This window comes from Mirounga angustirostris, unplaced genomic scaffold (assembly GCF_029215605.1).
Source record: "Mirounga angustirostris isolate CCGP_5_RB_7025 unplaced genomic scaffold, mMirAng1.0.hap1 SCAF_1, whole genome shotgun sequence".
Lineage (NCBI taxonomy): Eukaryota > Metazoa > Chordata > Mammalia > Carnivora > Phocidae > Mirounga > Mirounga angustirostris.
In genome coordinates, this window is record NW_026991709.1 from 38,172,369 (window position 1) to 38,190,141 (window position 17,773).

The 17,773-nt window shown below is 34.2% G+C and overlaps 1 protein-coding gene across 3 annotated transcripts in view; it reads left to right on the plus strand.

Moving 5' to 3' along the window:
* The window catches only part of CADM2 (cell adhesion molecule 2), a 1,086,372-nt gene that overhangs the window by 990,544 nt on the left and 78,055 nt on the right, over positions 1-17,773 (plus strand). For all 3 annotated transcript variants that reach the window (XM_064580279.1, XM_045902679.3, XM_064580283.1), the window contains exon 7: positions 4,118-4,296. In XM_064580279.1, coding sequence (XP_064436349.1) covers positions 4,118-4,296 — 179 coding nt within the window. The remainder of the gene's footprint in view (positions 1-4,117; positions 4,297-17,773) is intronic.

Genomic DNA, 17,773 nt, shown 5'->3' on the forward strand with positions numbered 1-17,773 from the left:
GCCATCAAAAAGAATGAAATCTTGCCATTTACAACGACGTGGTTGGAACTAGAGGGTATTATGCTAAGCAAAATAAATCAATCAGAGAGAGACAAGTATCATATGATCTCACTGATATGAGGAATTCTTAATCTCAGGAAACAAACTGAGGATTGCTGGTGGTGGGGTGTGGGACGGATGGGGAGGCTGGGTGATAGACATTCGGGAGGGTATGTGCTGTGGTGAGCACTGTGAATTGTGTAAGACTGATGAATCACAGACCTGTACCTCTGAAACAAATAATATATTGTATGTTAAAAGAAATATCTATATAGTAGGAAGGGAAAAATGAAGGGGGGGAATCGGAGGGGGAGATGAACCATGAGAGACTATGGACTCAGAAACAAACTGAGGGTTCTAGAGGGGAGGAGGTTGGGGGGATGCGTTAGCCTGGTAATGGGGATTAAAGAGGGCATGTACTGAATGGAGCACTGGGTGTTATATGCCAACAATGAATCATGGAACACTACATCAAAAACTAATGATGTAATGTATGGTGATTAACATAATAAAATAAAATTTAAAAAAACAATATTTTCAGAAGTATTCTTGTGAGAAATATAGGAAATATTAGTAGCATATCTAGGATAACTACCATTATTAACCCATGGTGGTAGGTACTATTAGCTATTCCTATAATTTATAATTACAAAAGTATGTAAAATGTTTGAAGACAGATGTCCATGTTTCATTCATCCTTTCTTCCCTATAAACAGGTTTTGAGATGAGAATTTTTTGCAAGAATTTAATTAAAAGAGAACTATCAGTTTCTATAAGTTCATAAAACTTATTTTTTAGATTCCACATATAAGTATGATCATACAGTATTTGTCTTTTTCTGTCTCACTATTTCACTTAACCTAATGCCCTCAAGGTCCAACCATGTTGTTTCAATTAGCAGGTTTTCCTTTCTTCGATGGCTGAATAATATTGCATTATATTTGGAATATATTTTCTTTACCCATTCATCTATTGATGAACACTTAGTTTCTTTCCATGTGTTGGCTATTGTAAACAAGGCTGCAGTGAACATGGGATACAGATATTTTTTTGAGATAGTGATTTTTTTTCCTTTGGATATTTACCCAAAAGTGGAATTGGTGGATCAGGTGGTAGTTCTATTTTTAATATTCCGAGGAACATCCATACTATTTTCCATACTTGATGCACCAATTTATATTTCTACCCACATTGTGTAAGGGTTCCCTTTTCTCCACATCTTCCCTAACACTTGTTATTTCTAGACTTTTTGATGATAGGCATTCTAACAGGTATGAGGTGATAGCACATTATGGTTTTGATTTGCATTTATCCAATGATGAGTGATGTTGAACATTTTTTCATGTAATTGTTAACCACTTGCAAGTCTTCTTTGGAAGAATGTTTATTCAATTCCATTGCAAATTTTTTAATTAAGTTATTTTTTGCTACTCGGTTGTACAAGTTCTTTATGAATTTTGGATATTTACCCAGTTAGCAGATATAAGATTTGGAAATATTTTCCTCCTATTCTTTAAATTGCCTTTTCATTTTGTTAATGGTTTCCATTCTGTGCAGAAGCTTTTTAAATTTATTTTTATTTTATTTTATTTTTATTTTGTTTATTTTTTTCATAATCTCCTTTTTTAAGTTTTTATTTAAATTCTAGTTACTTAACATTCAATGTTATATTAGTTTCAGGTGTACAGTATAGTGATTCAATACTTCCATACAGTACCGGGTGCTCATCACACAAGTACACTCCTTACTCCCCATTGCCTATTTCATCCATCACCCCACCCACCTCTCCTTTAGTAACATCAATTTATTCTCTATAGTTGAGCCTATTTCTTGATTTGCTTCCCTCTCTCTTTTTTTTCCCCTTTGTTCATTTGTTTTGTTTTCTAAATTCCACATATAAGTGAAATCAAATGGTATCCGTCTTCCTCTGACTGATTTATTTTGCTTAGCATAATACTCTCTAGCTCTATTCATGTCATTGCAAATGGCAAGATTTCATTATTTTTTATGGCTGAGTAGTATTCCATTGTATATATACACCACCTCTTCTTTTTTTTTTTTTTTAAGATTATATTTATTTATTTGAGAGAGAGAGTGAGAGAAAGAGCACAAGAGGGGGAAGCGGGAGAGGGAGAAGCAGACTCCCTGCTGAGCAGGTAGCCAGATGCAGGACTCGATCCCGGGACTCCAGGATCATGACCTGAGCCGAAGGCAGTCGCTTAACCAACTGAACCACCCAGGCGCCCTACACCACCTCTTCTTTATCCATTCATCAATCAATGGACACTTGGGCTGTTTCCATAATTTGGCTATTGCAGATAATGCTGCTATAGACATAGGGGTACATGTGCAGATGCTTTTTAGTTTGACATAGTCCCAGTTGTTCAGGACTTAATTTCAAGCTTTAATCCATTTTGATTTGATTTTTGTGTAAGATAGAGATTCAGGATCCAGTTTCATTCTTTTGCATGTGGCTGTCTAGTGTACCCAGCACTTATTGAAGAGACTGTCCTTTCTCTATTCTATATTCTTGCCACCTTTATAAAAAATTAATTGGCTATATATGTATGTGTTTATTTCTGGGCCCTCTACTTTGTTCCATTGACCTATATGTCTGTATTTATGCCAATATCATATTTTAATGACTATAGCTTTGTAATATAGTTTGAAAGCAGGAAATGTGATGCCTCTAGCTTTTTTCTTGTTTCTTAAGATTGCTTTCCTGTTCAGGGTTTATCATGGTTCCATAAAAATTTTAAGATTGTTCTATTTCTGTTAAAGATGCCATTGCAATTTTGATAGGGATTGCTTTGAATGTGTAAATCACTTTGCTAGTATCGACATTCAATATTAACTTTTCTAATCAATGAGTATGTATGTGTTCTCTTTAATTTTTTTCATCATGTCATAGTTTTTAGTGTATGGGTTTTCATCTTCTTAAATTTTTCCTAAATATTTTATTCTTTTTGGTGCAATTGTAAATGGGACTGTTTTCTTAATTTCTTTCTAATAGTTCATTGTTAATGTATAGAAATACAATTGATTTTGTATATTGATTTTGTATCCTGAAACTTTACTAAATTCATTTATTAGTTTTAACAGTTATTTGGTGAAGTCTTTAGGGTTTTCTTAATATTATGTCATCTGCAAATACAGGCAATTTTACTTCTTCCTTTCCTATTTGGATGCCTTTTATTTTTTTCCTGTTTAATCGCTCTGGCTAAGACTTCCAATATAATGTCGAGTGGAAGTGTCCAGATACAGGGGGTAGGGTAGTGGGAGAAATGGGTGAATGTAGTACAGATTACAAGTTACAAGATAAGTAAGTTCTGGGGATGTAATGTACAGCATGCTGACTATATAACAATATTGCATTGTTTATTTTAGTGTTGCTAAGAGAGCAGATCGTAAACGTTTTCATCACAAGAAAAAATACATAACTATGTGAGGTGATGAATGTTAACTAAAGCTACTGTGATAATTATTTTGCAATATATACATTTATCAACTCATTCTGTTGTACACTGCAGCGTTAGTTGTCAATTGTGTCTCAATAAAACTAGGAGACTAAAAGAGAGAACTTTAAGGAAAAACCTGTAGGGGTTGAGAAAAGCAGGAAAGGTGAGGGGCAAAAGCTTCAGATGGGTTCAGGCAAAACTGTCACAGTGCAAAGGTATAATTCCAAGTACTTCTATAAAAGGCTACTCTAGTAGCCCCAAAGCCATCCTCTAGAAATAGCAGGTATGAGCAATTCGCATCAGGATCAAGGCCACAGGACTGCTATAATGACTCAGCAAATTACTTCCTTAATACATGTCTATTTAGTTAAGCAGAATGGAATTAAATTATATTTGCAATATCTCCAAATCTCCTGAGTGAAAGCATGGTGGTTGTTGGTACCTTATAGACATTAGCAACCAATATATAAATATTTAGCAATCATTTGCTAAATAATCATTTAATAATAATCAATAATCAAATGATTGCTAAATATTTATATATTGCTTGATTTATTTACTTCACATAATATGAAAACTTTCTTATTTTTCCTATCTATGTGCATATTTAAATCCAATAGGCCAGAACCTGTTTTGTGGACAAAGGACGGTGGAGAATTGCCAGATCCTGACCGAATGGTTGTGAGTGGTAGGGAGCTAAACATTCTTTTCCTGAACAAAACGGATAATGGTACATATCGATGTGAAGCCACAAACACCATTGGCCAAAGCAGCGCAGAGTATGTTCTCATTGTACACGGTGAGTACTTTTTTGACATCATTATATGTGGAAAAAATAAATGACCTGAAGAATTTTAAATTTATCTTTAGAATAATAAACAACATTTTAAACAGGTTTTCTTTTTCTTTCAGAAGGACTTTTCATAAAAGATTCACAATTACTATGTACCAAGTCAAACTAATAAAATAAAGTTACAACATACACTAAAAATAAAAATTATTTTTGTAAAAGGTTTTCTTTATTGCAAATATATGTGTGTTGGTAGTGACTAGTAAATAATAATGGTTTTCTTTAAATTTTGCAAATCAATGCTTTTAGTTATAAATCACAATCATGAAAGCTATATTTACCTTAAATTAGTTTTGGTTGTAATATCATAAAAATATACTTTATTATCACTATAACTGGCTTCACAAAGAATGATAGCATGTTACTGAGATGCAGCAAAGGCAGGTGTACAATATTAATAACTTCATTAATTTCTTATGAACAATGATTTAAACAGTCACATTTTTTCTTCACTGCACTAATCTCACAATTGGAGTAAATATAATAAAAATGGCAAAATAAATAAATAAATAAATAAATAAATAACAGTACCTAAGACTGAGACAATCTCTGTTTTTCCAAACCTCCAAAAGCCACAATTGTTGCTCATGTTATAGCTTTAATATATTGTTAGATAGAGATGAACTTTTATGAGATTGATAAATAATGCAATAAAAAAATTAGGCAAGTTTCTTTACTGCAAGACTTCTCAGAGTTTATTAAATATGCCAGGGTATATTGCGAATTTCCAAGAAAAAGAAGCATTAGAGAATGTAAGATATTCCTCATATTTCACCATGAAAACCTTTTCGAAGACTCGTATTATGTTTACACAATATTACAGTATTCTGAATGAGTGCTGTATAAAACATGATGCTGTAATAAATCCAGGGTATCTTAAAAATCGTGAAGAGAGTATATTTGATGTCTTTCCCATGAATCTAATTATAAAATGTGATAAGAAGCATGAATTAGTTCTGTACCTTTCCAAAAAAGAATTTGGGGGGGTTGGGTAAAGTCTAATTCTTTGTGAAGAGATTTTATTTTAGGGAAAAAAATTAATACAGTTTGTGTTTTTTCCTCAGGTATTTATTTTGTCATGATACAGGACAAAATTGGAGAAAAATAATGTATTAAATCAATACACAGCTTTCCTATTCTCAAATTACTTTAGTGTATGCAGTCTCTCAATTCTTAACACCACTTTACTGTTGAAGGCAAATGAAGGCTTGCAGTAAATAGACTGCCCACATATAAACTCCTTGAAGATAGAGCTGAGAGATTAATTTCTAGCATCCTATGAACTGTGCAGATTACAACTTTTAGAAAAGATCAGCCTAATCCAGTTAAATTCATAAATTGGAACTAAATGTGTTAAAACCCTGTAGACACTCCCTGCCAGGCTTCCTGCCAGAGAGGGTCTAACAAGTCCTGGGCATGCCAAGAAGATAAGTTAGATCCTTGGAGCAGGACCCAGGAGTAGATTTCAGTTCATGCTGACCTGTGTGTGTCATCATGCAGTCATAGAAGTGAAGTCTGATTCGCTCTGAGCTTTCTAAGTGCTTCTCACTAACAGTTGGGGGGAAACTGGGGACATTTTATCTAGCATGTCACATTGTATCAAAAGCAATGTGACATAAAAATATAAGGAGTTAGAAGGGAAGTGATAGAAAAAATAATATACTTTAGATGAAATGTATGCCATTCTTTTTTTTTTTTTTTAAGTAATTCAAGTGGAGCAAATGCCTGTGTTTTCCCAGTGTTTGCAAGCTAGCCAACAGCATGATTTCCTAAATAGCCAAGCTACCTTTAGGTATTTGGCAGTTGACATATTTCTAATAAATACTTCTCTAACCACTTTGTAAGAAGTCATTTTTGGCTTTGCTTTTTGAACTACAATTCATCAAAAGCACCCCATGGATTAATGTTATTCATGCTGCTAGATAAATGCTGTGAAGTTCAACAGTAGTTTACCTAGGATTATTGACACAAGTAATGAGAGGCTCGATGAAACAGTGAAACCATATTACACTGTGTCTAAAAAGGGCTCCAATTGGGTTCATTACAAAATAAAGGTTTTTTTCCCCTTTGCACACAGGGTATAATGTTTCATTAGTCACTGGTTGTATAAATATAAAAAGCTACTCTCTTCTGTTAATGGTTTGGCTGTTTCAAAACCCTACTAAATGATGAAATTTGAGTGGCATTTCGATCTATAATGAATGCTGTATGCATTTTGGAATGGAGTGATAAGCGATCATTTGTGAGAACTTTACCCTTTTATCTTTTACACCAAGGGTGATTTTACATTAGCTGTGATAATTTAATATAGCTCTAGCACAGAAGGGCCTTTCCTGAGCTGAGACTCTGTCTTTGGCTCTACCACAGTTGCCTACGTTCTATTGATTCTTAACTTGATGGAGGTCTGAGCACTTTCCTGTGAAGTCATCTGCTATCTAGATGCCATCCTAAATGGTTAGATTTTATTCTTTGGGTGTCAATGGAAGTACATTATTTAAATGTTATCACATTTAATTGTTAACAGTACTGACATTATGTGTTGTGGACACTGGAGAGTTTCCCCCCCACCTCCTAATTACACATTTACAAATTTCAGCTTTAGAACTACAGATGGTAATTTGAACTGCCAGTCTAAAACTCACCTGCAGTGAAAGGTCTAACAAAATTTAGCATGCAAATACTTGTAGGATAAAATATTATACTTATGAAATATTTGTGCTGTGCAAGTTCTATCAGAAAAGAGAGTGGCATTTTTCATTAACAAGCTCAGAAATGGAAAAATTTGTCTGTTGAATTGGTAGACTTAGTTATATATATACTATTAATCCATGTGAGCAGAATGTTTTTTTTTAATTTAAATTCAATTAGCCAACATATAGTACATCATTAGTTTCAGATGTAGAGTTCAGTTATTCATCACTTGCATATAACACCCAGTGCTCATCACATCACGAGCCCTCCTTAATGCCTGTCACCCAGTTACCCCATCCCCCACCCAACTCCCCTCCAGCAACCCTCAGTTTGTTTCCTAGAGTTAAGAGTCTTTCATGGTTTGTTTCCCATTTTTTTGCTTCTGCATAAAAATATTGAAGTCATTCTCATATTTTCATTGCTATCATGCTATTTATTTTTTTAGAAGGGCTGATTATTTCCATGTTAATGGTGTTTAAACATACTATTCCATTGCTGTTTTATTATTTGGAGAACTCAGACCAAGAGAAAAATTCATTCATTCAACAAATAAATATTTAGCACTTAACTACCAAATACTAAAGCACTATAGGAGCAAAGGTGAATAGAACTCAAGTTTAAAATTTAACATGGAAGATAAGGTAAGCATTCAAGTAGTTATAATACCAAAATAAAAGAACTAGAGGAGGATGGACATACAATCCTGTAGCTGTTCAGAATCTTTGAGAGTGTGATCCAAGTGTCAATAATTAAAAAAAAAAATAGTAACACAGCACTTCTGAATTGTTCAAAGACAAATAGTGTACATCATAAATGGAAGTAGCCATCACAGTGCCAAGTGCATACATGTGCAGTAAATCTTATTATTATTATTATTATTATTATTATTATTATTATTATTATTATTATTATTATTATATTACTAGTAGCTTTAAGATACCAAAGGAAATCTCAATCCAATCTCAATCTCTGGTGAAAACCTTACCCAAGAGTTGCATACAATTTAGTGACCAGAGTCTTCCCTGAATGGTACTCAGAGCATAAATTAGGTTATGTCTATTAAAGAATGAGACAATTGTAAATTCTTGCTAACTATGCAACAGGGGATATCTTAAAAACTTAATAGTATGGCAAATTAGTTACATAGAGAGTACAGGATAAAAGTTATAATTACTCAGAGTGCCTGGGTGGCTCAGTCGTTAAATGTCTTCAGCTCAGGTCATGATCCCGGGGTCCTGGGATCAAGGCCCACATCAGGCTCCCTGCTCAACGGAGCCTACTTCTCCCTCTGCCACTCCCCTGCTTGTTTTCCCTCTCTCGCTATCTCTCTCTCTGTTAAATCAATCAATCAATCAATCAATCAATCTTTAAAAAACTTTAAAAATTATATTTTTTCTTATTTCTCTAATGTAGCATCAAGTTCAGAGGGTTTGAAGATAAAATATCTTCTCTCCAAGCAAAGACTTCCCAGATACACATCTTCCAGTATAGGGAACATAGCAGATACCTTTCCATCACACAAGGAATAGCTGCAGACAATTATAGATGACCTTAAGCTAATCTTATTTTGTGGATAGAAGCAACACAAGTTCTAATATTTATTTGTCATCAACTGATGCAAAATATATGTTCTTTTGAAAGTGTCAGAAACATATAGCACCTGGGAAGTTTTGAGAAAGAATATGAAAGTGAGAAACACAAATCAGTACATTTCCTCCAAATCTTATTTTTTTTTTCTTTCTCCGCACTCCCAGTGCCTTTTACCTGCCTTCATACTCATCCTAGAGAAATTTGTAACCACTCCTCAAAATACAAATGGAAGTAGAACAGAGATGCTGGGACTCCTTAGTATCACCTGCACGCTCAAAACCCTCCTCAGGATTTGGGAAGAAATACAGCAATACAAGTAGAAGAAATGAGTAGCATATTTTTTCTTCCATCAGTAGTGGCACTAACTGTGGCAGGTCCAGATCGTAGGAGAGAGTTCCAGAGAGTCAGATGAGAATTTCAGTGGAGAACCCACTCCACTCAGAACCAGACTCAGGGTTGTCTCAGATGGTCATAACAGAGTAGAGATGCACTCTTCTAGAAAGGTTTGCATGACATTTCCTATCTCTCTTCAAACATATTCTTCCTATTACCATAATAACCCTTATATGCAATTTAAAATTATTTTGCCACTGCTATAATATTCCTTTACTTCATTGTTTTTCTACTTAGGTGAATAAGCTTTTGTAACACTTCATTACTTGTTCATTATCTTAACTTTTCTAGTTTTAAATAAAATTACCCACTACATACCCTAGCATATTTTTACTTTTATGTGTACATATTTTGCTTTTCTAGCAAATGTTATCTTAATGACATAAAAATGAGTAAAATTCTCCATAACTAGTATTATCATAGTAGAAAGTAAAAAACAATAAAAAGGTTCTTTATGTTCCTGACAGTCACTGACTTGATATCTCTAAAATATCACTTGACAGTTATGGTTTGTTTTATTTGTTTGATCATGTATCTATTGAAATGAATACTGATGAAAAATATGATATTGCTTTTTTTTTTATGTTTCCAGGATAATTTACCTCAGAAGTAACACACACACACACACACACACAATATATATATAGGATCCATCACATTTTATTGTTAGTTAATAAGAACCATTATAAAAAGAGTGTTTTAGATTTTTAATAGTAGGAGGGAATATTACTGCTAGAAATACCTGTGTGTTTTAGTCTAGTGAAAGGTATCAGGCTATTAAATATGCCTTTTCAGCTTTTAAAAATCAATACAACTACTATTTTCATTTCACTCGGCTTTTATTGTAAATAATAAATATCAAAAATACTCAGAGAGATGGGCATACACACAGATATTGCAGACTTCTGCATCAAGCCAAGCACCTAACTTTGTTGCACATTTAGACATACATCTTTTTCAGAGACTATACATACGTGCAGACTCGCTTTCAATCTTCAGTGCTGATTTTCCCTTTCACTTGATTTGTTTACTGTGAGAGAGAGGCAAATTGAGTCATGGAGGGTGGACTTTCACTTAAGCAAACATCTCCTTCAAATATTTCACTAGAGTGTAGGATATAAATTCAGTTACTTTAGGGTTATTGGTACCTGATCCTAAATTTAGCAAAATAATTAATGCATGTACAGGTGAATGGGGTAATAATTATGAAACAAATTGGGAATATCATGAACTAATATGCTAAACTTATTTTTAAACTTATCTTACCATAGAACTGAGCAAATACAATTATAATACATATATTTCTAGTCTTGCAGTATATGTTACACATATTCATGTCCTGATTATCAATGATTTGAAAACTATTGAGAAGGCTCATCACATGAAAAGGCAAAATGCACTTCAATGCTCCTAGTGAATATGTAGCTAGACTAAAAAGTTGGCAGTAACATGTACATTTCCTATTACATTTATGTAGCAATGAAACGTTTAGAAACAATGAGAGGCTACATGATTTTTTTTTCCCTCTCAGTTGTAATGTTAGGCAAGGTGATACAGATCACTGTGGAACCAAGAGTGAATCTTTGGGCTCATATGGGTGGGTGGGCAGTGAGAAAGAGAAGCCTGGATTATGGACAGATGCACAACCTAGTAAACATTAAAAAGAGATTCAGCTAAAATCTGTTCCCTCACATGGAAACAGACCTACCAGTTGGTAAATTAATTCTATGTACTCATAATGAGCATTTTTCCTTTGGAGAAGCTTTCTTTAGAAGCATGGATAGGAAAATACACAGGGAAGGAAGAAAAGGAGAGAAGAGACATCCATATGGAGCAACAAACAATGCGCTAGTGGAAGAGCCCTATGGTTGCTGCTCTCATCTGTAGTGGAGAGTTTGCAGACAGTAAACTAGTTGGACGATTCTTAAAACTGTACCTACTTTAATCGCTAGATAAAGCACATCATTTCTGGACATGAATAAAACAGGGAGAGCTGTGATGCCTGTGGGAAAGGCATACCTCTCTGACTGGACGAATGTGCTCTTGAACTCTGAAGAGAGAAGGGGAAAGGGATCAGATAGTGGAGTCAGAAGCACTGTTTTGTTATAAAACATTTAAAAAGTTGCATATGAGCAGGCATACTGAATACAGAGTTGAGTTGTAATTCCATCTCTTTGTTTTAAGATGAGTGTGAATTGGCTAAATTAAGGTTTTACCATTCAGAGTAAATATTTTGTTCTAAGATGCCACTGTGAAGTAAATGTTTCTATGGTACCTCCATGGAGCACGGGCTAAACCGTCCATGGGGAAAACCCTCATTCCTGCCTGGATGGAGAAGAGTCCACCACCCAAAAATTTTAGCACCTTAGCTATCTTTTCTTGTGCTATTTATACATAATCTTTTCTATCAGTTGCAGTAAGGTAAACAGAAAAAAAGAATCCATGACACTCAGTCTTTCTAGATTTTTATGTGGGAATAAGGCTAGGTCGTAGCTTTACAAGGATGTATAAAGCTCTTCTACTCAAACGTATGAGCATTAATTGGCTCACTTGTTAGAGAATTGAAGCAATATTCAAGTCCATGGGGGGGAATTTAGGCATTTGTTTATAGAAATAATGGCACACCCAACTAGAAGATACAGATCTTTCATAAACCGCCCTTTGTAGCTTCTCAACACTGTAGCTTTTACTAACATTGTAACAGCACATCATGTGCTTATTGCAGAATCTAAGAACTGTCCTAACTCCTCTTTACCTTTATCTCCAATTCATCAGTAAGTTCTGTTGACACTTTTTCCAAACCGTGTGTTCAGTATGTGCACTTCTCTCCTTTATTCTCTCTAGCCTAGACTAGAGAGACTTCCATGTCTATGATCTCTTTCCCACACAGCTGTAGTATATAAATGTTTTAAATACATATTCCTTCATATCTTTCCCCTATTTAAATTTTTCCAAAGACATTTCATCACACTTAGCGTAAAACCCAAATCCAATTAGCCTCGTTTACTAACCCTGCATGATATGCCACTACCTGCATTTGTGACATCTCACCAGTCTCTACCCAACCACGTCTGTTTCCCTGGTCCTCCTTCAACTCCTCTAAGACATCAAGCCCATTCTCTCTTTAGGAAGCTTGCCTCTATCCAGAATGCTTGTCCAGGAAGTACAGGTATTCTGTCACGAATGTGGGTATTTGCAAGAATGATTTCTTATCATTCACATCTTGTTTAAATGAATCTTCTGAGAGAGACCATTTTTGTCCACTCCAATCTAAAATGGCCCCAATCATGCATCACTTAATTTTAATTTTCTGCAAGTCATTTATCATTATTTGGTATTTTAGTTGTATATTTGTATATGTGATTTTATAAATGTGTATATATACATATATGCATGCATTTATGTTTATATGTGTATATTATATGTATGTATCTGTACATGTGAATATATTCTGTATCTGCCCAGTAGATTATGATTTTCTTGAAAGCAGAGATCTTATGAGTCTCATTCATCTCTGTATCTCTAGCTCTTAGAACAGTATCTTCTAAATAGTAAGCAATCAATAAATATTTCTTTAATGATTATAAATTTATTTGTCCCTCTTGGTATATCTCTGTCTTTGTCTCTCTCTCCCTCTCTTTTCAGCAGAATAAACTTTAGTAAAATAATATATATGTATATACATACATACATAAACACTCATATCCACATATATTCATATGTGTGTGTGTGTGTGTGTGTATACTGCCCTTCTGAGCAAAATTAGGGAAACTGATATTCAGTCTTTGGTCACCAAGGTCAAGACCTTTGGGTTTCATCTCATATTTGGTAAAGAAATGATATATAGAGATATATTTATTTGGCACTCCGTATGTAAATGGTGCTTTATACAGTTAAGCAGTGCACAAAATGGACAACTGTGTATAGAAGAATTAATATCTTCAATAGAAATCCTAGAAATTCCACATATAACTGAAACCATATGTTGTATATAAGAAATAGCGCAGAAGATCATAGGGGAAGGGAGGGAACACTGAATAGGAAGAAATCAGAGAGGGAGAAAAACCATGAGAGGCTCTTGACTCTGGGAAACAAACTGAGGGTTGCTGGAGGGGAAGTGGGTGGGGGGATGGGGTAACTGGGTGATGGGCATTAAGGAGGGCATATGATGTGATGAGCACTGGGTGTTATACACAACTGATGAATCATTGAACACTACATCAGAAACTAATGATGTACTATACGTTGGCTAATTGAATTTAAATTAAAAAAAAATGAAAGGAAAAAAAGCAACCCTAGAAATTAGAAGATTTATGCAATTGACTTCACACGTCTAATTTTTTTTTTGCAAAATTCTGTGATTATTGCTTACTAAAAATTGAATTTGTTCTTTGGAAGTCTATAACATCATTTATAAAGATAATATTTATTTCTGGCCAAATATGTATTTTTTTCTGAAAATCATATTACAATGCTATACTACCTAATATTTCATTATTTCAGGAAATCTTTCTTAAGAATCTACTATATACAAGTGCTTGGCCAAGCACTGCTGATCCTGTAAGAGATAAATAAACACTCCCTATTATGCCTCGACTTCTTAGTAAAAATTAAAAAGTGAAAAGTTTTCACTCCTGTGCTTCACCATGATGCAACTTCAGAGATGTTTTCAGGGTCCCTTCATTATTTGGAATATTCCAAGAGACATATTCAGGAGAATATGAAGTTCCATGGTTAGAAATGTTTTACTTTGGTAAAATATTCACTTTCTTACTGAGAGCATATTTTAAATGTCAATAACTTGGGGAAGGTTATCAGTTTGTATAACCAAATCCCAGGGGAGAACCAGTTGATTTAATAATCTGTTGTAAGGTTAGGAAAGACCTTGCTTTGTGTGAGAACTCTGAACATTAGGGATGTGGGTCAGTATCTGGATTTCTCAATCAGTACTTTTCTACTAGATCACGTGTCTCCTACGTGTATTCATATTTGCTTTGAGTTTTTCTTTAACCAGTGACAGAACTATTCTCCCAAACAAAACTTTTATCCTCACAGAACTTAAAGTATTTGGCCATATCATCTGATTTACTTTCTGGCAAAGTACTTTTAAGAAAGAGCTCATCGCATTGAAGTAGGTGGAGCTTAAATAATGTAGGATCCTCCACTTGGAAGGATTTTTTTTTTCCTACTTTAAATTTTACTTCACTTTTGTCAGTTTGGAATGTGAAGGGATATTTTAAAAGAAAAAAATGCATCCATTTGTTTCCAAACAACAGGCTGATTTTATTCATAAACTTTCCTTGTAATTACATGGAACTGTTGGTTACCACCTACAGTTTAAAATTGCAGTACTTTTCATTTTTTAAAAGCAGCCTTTTTTTTTATTATTATTATTGCATGAGGATTCCATTTAGTATGTGAAGCCAGTGGAAGCTATCAGAGAGATGAAAAGGGGATTCATTCAAATCTAATTTTGAGAAGGGTTCCTTTTTATGAAGCAGATGAGGTTACCATATGGCTCTTGAGGAGGAAGCATGCACCGGCAAGTTGAGGCCTTGTCAGCCTGGTGGTTGTCATTTAAGTAAGAGCCTTGGTGCTGTTATCCGTTCTTATGCTATAATCCAAATAGGCTGCTACATGTAGCTGAACATAATGGGAACAGATAAATGCCCTTCTCTGCACAGGTAAAAAAGCCAATACAGTACATTTTTCCTCTTACAATTGCTTCCAGTGGCAGTGCAATTATCAGTAAGAAGGTTAAGGATGCCCTATTATTTCTTAAGGTTAGGAAATGTGAATAGCTTCTTTCAAAAAGACACTTCTTACCTTAATACTTCTAATATATGTTGAGTTCTGACCCGTCTGTATCTCCACTAATAATCCTTGGTTTGGACTCACTCTTGATTACCCTTGGACCACCCTGGGGAGTTAGTGACATAAAGCAGAAAGAAAGTAGACATATGGAGTCCAGACTAAATGGTAGCAATTTTTCTCCCTATTGAACACTAGTCCTTGGAGAGAAACAAGCAGCTTGGGCTTCTGGGACTCTTTAGACTTAATTTTGCTTAGAAAATCCATTCTGAATGGGCCAGAATGCTGTTTTTAAAAAGAGAAACTGCCAGAAAACAAAACAGGTTGACAAGTTAGAAATTATTGTGCACTGCATTTGTAGAGAACAGAACATACCTTTAACCTGAAAAGCACGTTGTTGGAAAATAGGTGCTACACCATTCTTCAATTTATTGTATACAGTGCTTGTTGGAACCTGATTTCATTTTAACAAGGTTATACAGGATCTGCTGTGCTCTAATAAGCTCCAGTAACAAAATGTGGTTGCATTTTTTTTTAATTCCTTCATTAGGATGTGATTAAAAAGGGCACTTTTCTATTATTTGAATTGGATATGATTTAGAGCTCTAACACTTTTAAAAACATTGAAAACCCACATTCAGAATATAAGATTCTTCAGTGTGCTGCATTTTAATTTTTTAAATAATCATTTAGACTTGAAGACTCTTAGCAGAAATTTCTAAAAAAACATCTCAGGAATGGTAATAGGAAGGAGGGGAGATTTTTTTTTTTTTTGCACAAATTAACCATGAATAAGGCTCAATTACTGATTCATGTTATTAAAAATGATACTATTCCCTATCTACTGACGTCATTGTCATTACCACCGGTAAGAGCATTATTTATAAAGTCCCAGTCAAATTCAAAGCATAGAACTAGGTACCTGTAGGAAGCACGGAAGTGTATCATTATTCTGTTTTCTTTGTTATCTTATCATCTTGTTGGCTTGTGAAGAACATAAAATACAAGCAATGCATGTTAGTGCCAAATAAATGTTATAGCCTCCCTGTTTTCAACCACCAATTTCGTGAAAAGCTTTGGTATATATTATGGGTACTAAGTACTTTATTGTTAATAAGAGTTAGAATAATAGAATGTATTAATTGATTATGTAAATCAGAGAAATTTAAAAAATCTTAACATAGCATCACACATGTATTTTATTCTCAACTGGGAGAGAGAAATACGGACATGGAGCTAGTTAGAGGCCTGTAACTCTGGCTGTGCCCATAATGGTCGGCCACGAAGGTAAAGCATTGTTGGCATGGGGCTATTGGTAAGAAAATGAGGGAAGCAGTACATAAACTCAAAAAAAAAAAAAAAAAAGATGGATATTCAGAAAGAAGGGGCATCAGTTGATATTCATTTGTTTAAGGAAGTCTTCACAGAGCAGATCCAAATCAGGCTGAAACTTGGGAGTAGCATTTTATTGGTACATCAAGAAAGGGACAGAGATTGGAAAATACTGGGGCATTGAGTCAGAGTAAACTTGTCCCACCAGCAAAATAATATTTTAAAAGACTAAGACATGTTGACTTATAACTACTGAGCCTGAAGTTAATTGGAGAGATAGATATATAAATAAAATGGTAATGTAATATATAACAAGCATGTGTAGAAGTATGTGCTAAGTGCCTTGAGGGTGTTTTGAAGGAAGAGATTAACTCTGCAGAGTTGGTTAATGCTTTACAGATGAGATCATATTTAACTAAACTTAAAAGACAAGAAATATAATAATTAATGTCAGGAAACAGGCCATGTCTCTGAGTACATGGCAGCAAAGAGAAGAACAGCAAGAAGTCTAGAATTTTGGGAAAAGACTTGCGTCAGGGGCACATGTCTTCTTGTGTGCTAGACTTTGGCTTCTTTGCTTATGTTAACCGGGCACTAGGAAAAATAAAGAAAAGAAGCCAGGCATATATGCTCTTTGGAACTCTAGCCCCTCTTGTTCCAATGCGGTGCCTAACAACAATGGTGGAGGCAGTTTTGAGTTCTTCGTGGCAGAATCAAGCAGGTTGATCAGGAGAGATGATGGACTGATGAATTAGTCATAACAAAGTTTAGCCATGGTCCCTGGACATGGATTTCAGTTTCCTGATTCAACAACTTTGTTGTGGGAGCTGAAATTGTGCTTCTGCAAGTGAGGAGGTTCTTACAGAAGTAACCCACACTATTTATACTGCATTTATTTGTAACCCAGCTTCCACTCACATGAAAAACTCTTGGCTGCCTACTTAGACTTTGTCTGCACTAATATGCAATTGTACAATTGACTAAATTTGGAGTTCTGTCTGACATTATTGAAATACTCCTGAATTTTCCTTTTATAGGAAAATAGTATATATGTTACAACTGAAATGAGAAGTGTAATTTATTGTAATTCACGTCTTATGTGTAGGTAAAACTATAAGCATATATTTTCATGTCTTAGAACCTTTACTTTTTTCAGTTTCCTATCAAAAATGCTCACTATTTTTCCTTTCAACAAATCCTTGACTTTGTTATGTATACATCTATCTAGACAAATAAATTAGATTATTTTTACTTTGTTCATTTCCCCAAATACCATTTTTATCCACTACGTATTTTATCAATTACTAATTCTTCATTCTTTATGCCTTAACATCTAGGAAATATATAATAAAGTTAATTTCTTTTGCAAATTGTAAATTCTGAACATTTTATTTGTAACTACTTTTTTTTCAGGCAAATTCAATATTATTTGATTCAAATAAGATATTCTCCAGGGAAAATAGCAATAAAAAATTTGACGCCATCTTTTGTAGTGTAGAAACCAGAGATGAAATGCCATGTAGTTAATTGATTAACTTACTATATAGTTATCATTTCTGAATTTTGATATTCATAATTTATGTCACAAACCATTCATTTCTCTATTTTT